General features: G+C 44.1%; 1 protein-coding gene across 2 annotated transcripts in view; it reads left to right on the top strand.

Moving 5' to 3' along the window:
- Nucleotides 1-11764, top strand: part of OTUD7A (OTU deubiquitinase 7A) — a 388394-nt gene that overhangs the window by 296868 nt on the left and 79762 nt on the right. For both annotated transcript variants that reach the window (XM_060401687.1, XM_042235175.2), the window contains exon 5: nucleotides 5138-5320. In XM_060401687.1, the coding sequence (XP_060257670.1) occupies nucleotides 5138-5320 (183 nt within the window). The remainder of the gene's footprint in view (nucleotides 1-5137; nucleotides 5321-11764) is intronic.

Below are 11764 nucleotides of genomic sequence, written 5' to 3' on the forward strand. Positions count from 1 at the left end.
ATAAAGAATCAGAGGGGAATATTGATTAGATAATTGACTAGCATCAGCCGTTGTTGAACGTTTGGCCTGGAAACTTAGGATACAGACTGTAACTGGACCTATGGTTATTCCCATAGAGGTGGACTTAATCTTCAAAATGGGATATAAATTAAGAGAAAAAAAAGAACAAGAAGAAAAATAGGGGGTGGGGGGAATCAGTGTGCTTTAAGGGCAGGGAAAGGTGAAGGAGCCAGCAATGGGGACAGAGTGATCAGTTATAGGACGAAGGGGCTGTTAGGATGTCATGTTGGACAGAGGCCTTCTGGTTTCTGCCTAGTGGCCTGGTGGCCTGCTAGTGTTCAGGGGATGGCCTGAGTGACACATGAATGAGAATTTCATGTAGTACAGGTGAGTCTATGGGGAGCAGAGTAAAGATCCAGCAGGTGAAAACACTGGCAAGGTGGGGGTGGAGGGATCTGGAAGGAGGGAAAGTCCTGTTACTGAGTCATGATGGCACAGGAGAGGGAGATTTCAAGGGTGGTCAGCGGCCAGGTGGCCTGACACCCACAACAAGGTCAGGTTCAAGGGAACTGTAGCCCCCAGAAGCTTAGGCTTTGATCAAGACAGACCTGGATTTAAATCTCAGTTCTGTCACTTGCGAGCTGGATTTCAACCATAAGCGACAGAGGTTAGACTATTCATAATAAATGAAAACTTGTTATGAATAGTCTTAACACTAAGAGCTATCCATGTGCTCAGAACTGTACAAATGTAGTCTCCTCGCACTTACCCCTCCTTGGAACTTTCATTCGGTGCATTTTATTATCCCAGTTGCACAGAAACGTAACCTGAGGTTTCCCGTGGTGGTATGCTGTATTCACTGCGCAGAAGTAGCCAGGGAGTAGGGCCAGACCCAAAGCCCGGGCTCTTTACCGCTCTGCTGAACCCTCCTCTAATAAGTGAGCTGGCTTCAGGGCTGTTGCCTGTGGCTGCCCCAGTCACCCAGCTGTGCATTCCGCCCGGCCTCAGCCCACTCCATCACTGTGGCGGTGCCACCATGGTGGGCCTCTGTGCCCTTTCACCTCATCTTCCCTCCGAGTGACATCCACTGGGACTCTCCCAGACTTAAGAGTGGACAAGATGAAAGGGGATCTTGAAATGCATGCTCTCTGAGCACCAAACCCTATTCCTAGGCCGCCAGGAGCCTGTCCCTCTCCGCTGTATTTTCTTTCTTTTTTTTTTTAATTTTACTTTATTTTACTTTACAATCTGTATTGGTTTTGCCATACATCAACATGAATCCGCCACAGGTGTACATGAGTTCCCACTCCTGAACCCCCGCTCCCACCTCCCTCCCCATACCATCTCTCTGGGTCATCCCCATGCACCAGCCCCAAGCATCCTGTATCCTGCATCAAACCTAGATTGGCGATTCGTTTCTTACATGATATTATACATGTTTTAATGCCATTCTCCCAAATCATCCCACCCTCTCCCTCTCCCACAGAGTCCAAAAGTCTGTTGTATACATCTGTGTCTCTTTTGCTGTCTCGCATACAGGGTCATCATTACCATCTTTCTAAATTCCATGTATATGTGTTAGTATACTGTATTGGTGTTTTTCTTTCTGGCTTACTTCGCTCTGTATAATCGGCTCCAGTTTCATCCACCTCATTAGAACTGATTCAAATGTATTCTTTTTAATGGCTGAGTAATACTCCATTGTGTATATGAACCACAGCTTTCTTATCCATTCATCTGCTGATGGACATCTAGGGTGCTTCTATGTCCTGGCTATTATAAACAGTGCTGCAGTGAACATTGGGGTACACGTGTCTCTTTCAATTCTGGTTTCCTCACTGTGTATGCCCAGCAGTGGGATTGCTGGGTCATAAGGCAGTTCTGTTTCGTTTTTGAAGGAATCTCCACACTGTTCTCCATAGTGGCTGTACTAGTTTGCATTCCCACCAACAGTGTAAGAGGGTTCCCTTTTCTGCACACCCTCTCCAGCATTTATTGCTTGTAGACTTTTGGATCGCAGCCATTCTGACTGGTGTGAAGTGGTACCTCGTTGTGGTTTTGATTTGCATTTCTCTGATAATGAGTGATGTTGAACATCTTTTCATGTGTTTGTTAGCCATTTTTATGTCTTTTTTGGAGAAATGTCTATTTAGTTCTTTGGCCCATTTTTTGATTGGGTCATTTATTTTTCTGGAATTGTCTTTAGATACAGTCTGTATGACCTGCCAGTGGCAAGCTCCTCCCTGGGGCGTCCATCCCTGTCCATGTGTCTGTAAATTGCTACTTGCGTCCCTGGTTGTCCTGAGCGGTGGTCTTTGGAACTGTACAGAGCTGGAAGCAGATCTCAGACCCCCTTAACCTCTGAGGACTCTGTCTGCTGTCCATCGTGCTTGCTTCCCCTTCGGTGGCATCATGGACCCTTTCCACATGCATAGACACTGGGGTCCTGGATCCCTGAGGAATTCTGAATTCTTTAAAATCTTTAAGTCACGCACTTGGGGCTCATTTGGGAGCTGCGATTTGTGGACAGTGCTGCTTCCTCCGTCTCCGCTCTCACCTCATACTTACTGGATCTCCATTTGCTAAGAGGTGTGGCCCAGGTTAGAACCAGGATGCTCGCTGGTTAAGGATATGGGCAGATGTTCAGCAAACTGAGCTGGAGTCCAGGGCAGTGATGGGAGAATACAGCGGAGGCAAGAGGAAGTGGGAAAAGTCAGCCAGTGAGAGGTCTCTGGGTGGGAGATCAGAGCAGACTGGCCTTTGCTGATGGCTGGACACGTGCTTCCCAGCATAACCCCAGCTGATCCTCTAGGCATGCAGAAAGAACATACCCTCACCCTGGAGCACTGGTCCGCAGAGGCTATGCATGATCACTGGGGTGCTGCCTTCATACTCCAGCCTGCTCACCAGTGATGGGAACGTAGATCGGGGGCTCTGGAAGGATCTCCTGTCAGGAATGGTTAGTAAAAGCAGGACACACTCTTTCCCGAGGGTGGGAGAAGCAGAGTTGGCTGGCTCCTGGGAGCAGGAGCTGGGGTGGGGCAGAGCTCTGCTAGGACCAGGTCTTGTGTACAGGACAGCCCTGCAGGAAGATGCAGTCGGTGGAAAGATGAGATTGGAGGGCTCACATGGAAGCACTGTGGTGCAGCAACCTTCTAAGCCTCACTTTCTGTTTGTGAGGAGCCAGGACAATGCCTGCTCCGCGTGGCACTGTGGGACGATGAAATTCCCAGCTCACTCAGTGCTCCACGCGGGCTGTTTCCCTCACAGCCAGTATTTGTGGGGCTGGTGTCATTGCTAATACACGTGCCCATATTAACGTGTCTGCATTCCATGATAAGGTCGCATCCTCAGCGCCTCTCCTCCACCTCCCCTCTCCATGCCCTTTCTCACCGACAGTTACAGCCCTCCTGGGACATTTGCTACCCTTGACCCTGCTTTAGAGCGAGGTGCCCACCCAGGTCATCGCCCCTGCTAAGGAATATCCCTAAAGGCAGAGCCTGTCTTGCCCTCAGTAGACCACACGCTGGAGCATGGATGCCCATTTGATAGACACAGGCACTTAGACTTGAAAGTACGTTTGCCATCACGCAGGCAGTGTGTGTACACTGTGATTGTTAGTTGTATGTAAGAGTGAAAGAGAGTGCTTTTATTTCTGCTTCAGCTGGTTTCCATGACACAACTACCAAACAGTAATGGGGCTGCCTTCCACAAAGGACCCCACCTGTCACCACTTACAAAAACACCACCAGACTTTGCTGAGGTTCAGTTGAATAACCTGAATGATTTCGTTTGCTTTTCTTCCCCACTGATATGCAAAGATGTTTCTGTTGTGTCTTTGTTACCTGACTGTGAAAGAAAAAAGTATGATTAAATTGTAAATGACTGTATGATAGAATATAAACAATTTCTGATTGATAGTATCAAGGCTGTGGCAGAAAAAAAAAATTAGAAAGACCAGAGGAAGATGTTCAGATATTATTTTAGACATTGAAAGCCTTGTTCTGTTGTCTGTACCACATAATTAGTCAATATAGTAAATACCTGCATTTTGAAGTTAGTTGGGAGAGGGTAAGATTTTATTTGCTTTTTAAAACTAGAGCTAAGCTTTTAACTCTTTGCCTTGAGAAAGTACATGCTTGCCCAATGGAGTCAGATGCAGTGTGCGCTACCTCCTTCCTTCCATTGGAAGCCCACCAAGTCTCAGAGTCAGGGATCAGCACTCCCACTCTGAGTCCAGACCCCATCAGCTTCCGCTCGTGCTGTGAACCCCCAGCACCCATCCCCACCAAGTGTGCCCAGGGCAGCACAGCTGTCTTGCCTGGTGTCTCACCCAGTTCATCACCTGAGGTCTGAGGTGGCCTCCCACCAAAGCTCCCACTCAGCGAGCAACCCCCACCCCGAGCCTCTGCCCTCTCCAAACTAAGCTTCGAGGAAGCACTAAAATACTGAGCAAGAGCCCAAAGAAAACGTGGAAATTCTTTTTGTTTACTTCTTTCTCTGTGCTTTGCTTCCCTCGGAAAATAATCTCTGAAGCTAGGTTTTCAGAGGCATGGAAAGTTCTGCAGGGTCTATGAGTCTAAGGCCAGGATAGTAGGTACATCATGTACCTCAGAGGGACCTCAGGCATGGGTGAGAAACTCTGTTTTTAGAGAGTACACATCAGACCATTTTACTCCTTTGAAAAATGAGAACTAAAACTACAAGGGCCTACTGTATAGCACAGGCAACTATATTCAATATCTAGTAATAACCTACAATGGAAAGGAGTCTGAAAAAGAGTTGACCTATATATGTGTAGGTATCAAAACCTCTTTGCTGTACACCTGAAACATTGTAAATCAACTATACTTCAGGGATGTTGTGTTTTTTTGAGAAAAAAAAAAGTAATGAAAATGTTCTGGGACTGTATAATATGGATAGTTGCACAACTCTGTGACTATACTAAAAACCATTGAGTGAAAAACCAAAAAAGTTTTTTTTAAAAAAACAAAACAAAACAAAACAAGAACTACTGGGCGGGGAGTTTGAGTGTGAACAGGTGCTAACAGAGACCGCTCTTTGCATGGTTCTTTCCTAACATGTGACCATTATTCATGCATCAGTATTGTAATCTCTTGTCATTTCTCATCTCCAGGCAAAAACTGGGACCTCACAGCCGCTCTGAGTGACTATGAGCAGCTCCGACAGGTGCACACAGCCAACCTGCCACCTGTGTTCAACGAGGGCAGGTGCCCCAAACAGCCTGAGCGAGAGCCACCCCCTCCCGGGCACACGGCCGAGCGGCCCTGCCTGCCCAGGCAGGACGACATCGCCCAAGGTACCTGCTGCGGGGCCCGCCAGGCGCCAGCTTCCTGGTCCAGCATGGTTTGCAAGGGGGCTGGGACAGGGGTGCACAGAAGGGTGAGGTCGTCGCCTTTCCCAGCTGCAGGCGGATGAGGCTCTTCAGGCCCCACACCTCGCCCTGTCATTTACAGCCTCCACTCCTGCCTCGGGGGCGAGGAGAGAGTCCGCTTCTCTTGGACCCCACGTTCCTCCTGGAGTCCTGGTTTTCCCAGACCCGACATCTCTCACCCTTGCAAAACTATTTCCCAAGCGGCATAGGCTCCAAACCTGTTTGACACTGATATTCATCCACGTGTTTCATGGGATGAACTTTTTTTTCCAAATTGGGAAAATTTCATTGTGACAAAGATATGTAAAAGAAACGTGAGAGTTTTCTCTCCACATCTCCCAGACCTCCCAGAGGCTAACGAGTGGCCCCGTCCTATTCTGTCTCCTGTTCCTTCTTACTCTGCTTGTTCAGAATGCAAACACACCCGAGTGAGATGCACGCGCTGCACTTGGCAGAGTGCTGGTTTCCTTGAGTAATAAATCGCGATCATATTCTCTTCATATTTGACACCATAGTATACGACTTTTTTAAACCATGTCTCTTCATGGTGATTTTGTTTCTTCTTAGATTTTGTTGTTAGTGGTGGATTTTTGACATGACAGGCACTGCTATAATAAACTTTATACCACAATTGGTACATACTAGTGCTTTCATTTCTATAGGTTGGCATTTCCAAGGTGAGTTTGCTGTACCAACACATGTGTTTTTTTGTTTAATAACTTCAGGACTTGATTCTCAAGCACATTTCTGTTCACCTTGTATGAAACTGGGTGTTTCCCTTCGTTCTTGCCAGGACTGGGTGTTCTCATGATGCTTTTACTGCTTTGTTTTTCTACTTTGAAGGGTAAAAAATAGTTTCATCTTGTCATTTGCTTGTTAGCCAGTTGGATTTCCTCTTCTGTGATATACTTATTCATAGACTTTGCCCACTTTTCTGCTGTTTCGTTTGCATTTTTCTTATCAATTTGTAGCATTCTTTATAATGAAGACTAAACTACAAATATATTTTGCGTGTATATGTTTTATATATATATATATATACACACACACACACACACATCCCACAGTATTATTTGCTTTATCACTACTCACAGAAAACTCTGCCTTACACAATGCTTATATTGCTATACATTCATGACTAATTGGTGACCTCTCCCTTTCTTTAGAAATTCTCCTGAAATTCAGAGTTACATGTTTTCTTGTATTTGTTTTTTAAATTTTGTTCTAAGGTCTTATAAGCAGTTTGAAATTTTTATAAATACTAGCTAATAATCTAGTTTTGCTTCTCTGGATTGAGAATGAGATAGTCTAGCATATTTATTAAATAAAGCATCCCTTTCCCACTGAACTAACATGCCAACTTTGCTATACATTAACTTAGCAAAAATGTATTTAGCTCTGTTTCTGGACTCTGTGTGACCACCCAACCTGCTGTACTTGACTCTTAAAGCTTCGTATAGTGTTACTCTGCAAAGGCTAGTTCCTTTATTACCATTCTTTTTCAAAACTTTTTCACTATTTTTGGACATTTATTCTACCATATTAATCTTAAAATTGGAATTCTGATTGGAAGTGGATTGGGTTTTTATTTTATTTCAGGGGTAATTAGCATATTGTAATACTGTTTTTCCACTCAAGAATATTGCATATACCACTCCATTTATTCACATTCTGTTAAGAGTTTAGGCACAGAGAAAAGCAATTCATTTTTTATCCAGTCATGTCATAAATTCTCTTATTAATGCTAGTTGTTCTCAGAGAGTCTCTAGGATTTTCTACATATACAGTCATAAGACCTGAAATGATTTAATACTCCTCTTAATATTTACACAGTGGATTCCAATTCTCCTATGGCCTTAGGTCAGCCTTCCCATGATGTGAGTCATTGTTGTCTGTTTCTGTTAGCCCAACCTGATTATTCAGGCTATATTGGAAACTCTATCTTGGATTATTGTCCTATGCTTACTTACTCTGTTGTCCAGAAAAGCCAAGTTTGAGTTAGAAAGTTCAGTGCTCATTATGTTTCTTCTCTAAGCTTTTCTTCTCTTTCCACTACATTTTGGGCTGTATTCGTGGGTGCGTATGCATTCATAACTGTGAGGTCATCTGGCTCTAATGTGCTTTTTTTTTTTTTTCCTGTAAATAGTCCTGTTTATTTTTTTTAATTGTATTGGTTTTGCCATACATCAACATGAATCCACCACGGGTGTGCACGTGTTCCCCATCCTGAACCCCGCTCGCACCTCCCTCCCCATACCATCCCTCCGGGTCATCCCAGTGCACCAGCCCCAAGCATCCTGTGTCCTGCATCAAACCTAGACTGGTGATTTGTTTCTGATATGATATTATACATGTTTCAATGCCATTCTCCCAAATCGTCCCACCCTCTCCCTCTCTCACAGAGTCCAAAAGTCTGTTCTATACATCTGTGTCTCTTTTGCTCTAATGTGCTTTTTAACAATGTATAGAGTGTCTCTATGTCCCATATAATTGTTTTTATCTTTAAATCTGTTTTAGTTGATATTAAACCTCTTCCCTGCCTTTCTCTTGGTTCATATTTGCCTGGAATAACATTTTTTCAACCTTTCTTTATCCTTGTATATCAAATATAATTCTTATAAGTAATTTATCATCAAGTATCACTCTATTATTCAATCCAAGAGTCTGTCTTTTAAGCAGTGAATTTAATCTACTTATTTTATTTTTATTATTGTCCTATCTGTGCTTCTTTATGTTGCGTGTTTTATTTGCCATGCTTTTTTTGTATGTGATTTTCTCCTTTTCTATCTCTTCTGGCTAAGTAAAATTTTCAACTAGTTTGAAAGTTATATATTCTCCTTAGTGTTATAGTTACCTCTGTCCTACTAACACCTATATTTAGGTTTTTCTCTCTATTAATTTTTGGAACTCATCAGCAGCTGTATTTCACCCTGTTTTTATCATCTCCCTTCCTACCTCCATGTACCCTCAATTATATTTGCGCACTTTACTGACCTTTGAGGACCTCCCTGGTGGCTCAGACGGTAACGCCAATGCGAGAGACCCGGGTTCGATCCCTGGGTCAGGAAGATGCTCTGGAGAAGGAAATGGCAACCCACTCCAGTACTGTATTTAGGTTCTCTTTATGGCTTGTTTAGACAACAGTCTCCTAAGGCCATCAGAAGCTAAAGGTGTTTACATGATATGCTTAAATTTTCGTCTGGTAGAATAACAATCTGGATCCAAATTCTTTTCCTTTAAAACCATTCTACTCCTCCATTGTCTTCCTGCATCTCGTTTTCATGTCTTCTAAGAGATTCCCTTGACTTGCTCTTCTAACTTCTTCACGTGAACCATTCTGTCAATCAGCATTTCTCATTCCAAATTTGCGCTTTCCCATTATTTTTATTATTTCACAATGTAATATTCTATCTCTTTGAACATATCTACTAAGTTTATTTTAAAACCTTGTCCTCCTGATGCCTTCCAGCCCAAGTGCTTTGTGAACTTTCTATAACCATGTTCTCACTGCTGAGCTGTTTCCTAAGTTTTGCCTGTGAGCACACAGTACCTTGCAGTTACGAGCCATCTTAGCTCGTGGTATCGGGGGAAAAGGACAAAGGCGTGGGCTCTGTTTTGTGTTCCTCTGAATGAGAGCATGGAGGGAAGTGCACTCAAAGTGGCTAGCTCTGAATGCTTTAATATGGGCTCAAAATGTTCTCCACTGGCTCTCCTCGCCACAGTTGGCTTTATGCTCAGGGAACCTCTCAGCTCCTCTGTTCTAGAAATTACTCATTTGCAGGAGCTTCCACTTTCTGTCGTAACTGTCAGCTCACAGAGAGTGTGGGAGAAAAGAAAGAAGGCTTGGGGCCGGCCCACCTGTTCCTGTTGTGGTTGGTGCCCAGTTCCGCGGGATTTGCCCTGATGCTCCTCCAGGGGCTTCGGCCATGGCAGTGGCTGGCCTGCATTGTGGTGGTGATGGCTCAGGCAGTTACCCCCACAGGGCTAGCTTGGGGGAGGAAAAGCCAGAACACCTGCCCTCAGCCCTCACCCATGGAACCCAGCCCATTCCCATCCATCTACTCCTGTGGGCCTCCTGGATGGGTTAGGAAAAGGGTGTTGAGGTGTGGTCACTGACTTGACCATCTTGTTATCCTGTTCTTAAATTCTCCTTCATTCTGCCCTTCGATCTGACCTCTTCTAATTATTTAGCTTGGTCTTTCTGTGACTGTGTGCTCCTTCAGCACCACATCGGACAGCCTCCCAGCATCTCTCATGCAGTCGAAATCCAGAGAGCTGACAACTTGGCGGTTCCTGCTCTTTCTGAGCAGCAAACAATCTAACCCATTATCTTATCCTCCCAGGGAAGGGGCTAGAAGGACCCTTCTCTCTGTTTTCAGACAGATCAGCAGAATCAGGGCCTTATACGGATACTCGCCACTATCTTGTTATCAGTTAAAAAAAAAAAAAAAAAGAAGTCTATCATAACATAATGTCATTAACTGAGCTTTGTGAACAAACATATGTATTTTTATTTGTTTGTTTAATTTGGGTCTGCTGGGTCTTCATTGCTGAGTGGGCTTTCTCTAGTTGTGCCGAGCAGGCTTCTCATTGTGGTGGCTGCTCTTGTTGCAGAGCACAGGCCCTAGGGCACATGAGCTTCAGTAGCTGTGGGCTCACTGGTTATGGCACACAGCTCAGTTGGCCTGAAGCATGTGGAATCTTCCCAAACCAGGGGTCAAACCAGCATCTCCTGCATTGCACGGTGGCTTCTTAACCACCGGACCACCAAGGATGCCCTGTATTTTTAACAAGTAGAAATTGTAGTTTCTGAATTAGATCTCTATATGTCCTTTAATTGAATTCTTCCTGAAATCACAGTCTCCTAAAATGGAAGATAAAGCCCTCCATATTCTAAATCAACAACAATAACTTATGAACCACATCTGGCCACTGCCTGTTTTCTCAGTAAAGTTTTATTGGAACCTATTGTTTATTCACTGCCTATGGCTGCTTTCATGCTGCAAAGATAGAGTTGAGTAGTTGTAACTGAGAATTGTATGGGCCACAAAGCCTAAAATATTTATATCTGTCCCTCTTAGAAAAGTTGGCTTCCCTGGTGGCTCAGACAGTAGAGTCCGCCTGCAGTGCAGGAGACCCGAGTTCGATCCCTGGGTCGGGAAGATTTTTGTCTACCTGCTTTAAAATGTGCCCAGGACTTGTTTTAATCAGATATGATGAGACACACAGACAGGGACACAACTGTCCTATAAGAAGAGGTTCTTACACTCGCAGTTCCCTGGAAACAGGAGGCATGACACACCCTCTAGGGTCACACAGTGAAGCACCAGGGTTGGTCAGAAGGCAGAAGGGACGGAGGAAAACAAGGGCAGCAGCCTGTATTGTGTTTCAGTGGGAAAGACAAGGCAGGGTAAACAGACTTAGGATTGGCTGGCGTGAGTAATTTCAGCAGCTCTTGATGGGCATAAGGGCCATCTCTTGCTGTCTGGCACCTGGCCCAGGGGTAATTAGGGCAGTGACATGGCCTGCTGGTGTGAGCCAGATAGAGGAGGTGATCCACAGTATGGGCTCTGAATTGGTTTGTCCTGGGTGAGTCCTGAGAATCTAAGTATCTAAGAATTGGATAATTCCGTAGAGAAATTCTCTCCCCATTCAGAGAGGCCCCGGATGCCAGAGCCTCCAGAATACAGAAAATAAGAAAACAGACTTAATACACATCCCCTGACCTAAATCATAGATGGCTTTTTGTTAGTGTGGGGTTTTAAATTTCATTATTTAATTTATTTTTATTGAAATACAGCTGGTTCATAACATGTTAATTTCTGCTGTACAGCAAAGTGATTGAGTTATGCGTATGTATACGTTCTTTTTACATTCGTTTCCTTTGTGGTTCATCTCAGGATATTGAATACAGTTCCTTCTGCTATACTAAATCATAAGTGCTTGAGCTGGCTTTGACAAGGGTCAGAAAATTCTGTATATTCCCTCAGTATTTTTTTTAAATCTCTCTGTATTTCTCTGGGGCATAACTTGGAACATGGTAATTCCTGTTGTATTTTATTTATACTTCCAAAAGAAGAATTGCTGAATTAATGTTTAAAGAATCCTTTTGTGAGTGTATGTGCATGTGAGTGTGTGTGTGTCTGTGTGATTATGTATGTGCATTCATGGAGGTGGCGGTTGGAAGGAGTTAGAATTCAGAGCATCTGTTTCTTGTTTTGTGATCTTTAACATAATTCACTTTTAGTCCAAAAGGACTTTTCCCCTCAGATTCCAAATATTAATATTTGGAGTGGCTTAATAGCATCAATTTATACTGAGTCACAGCGTTTGCAAGGTCCTCATCAGTTGGCAATAGATGCTGATTGA

The sequence above is a fragment of the Ovis aries genome, chromosome 18 (genome assembly GCF_016772045.2).
Source record: "Ovis aries strain OAR_USU_Benz2616 breed Rambouillet chromosome 18, ARS-UI_Ramb_v3.0, whole genome shotgun sequence".
In the NCBI taxonomy this organism is placed as follows: Eukaryota; Metazoa; Chordata; class Mammalia; order Artiodactyla; family Bovidae; genus Ovis; species Ovis aries.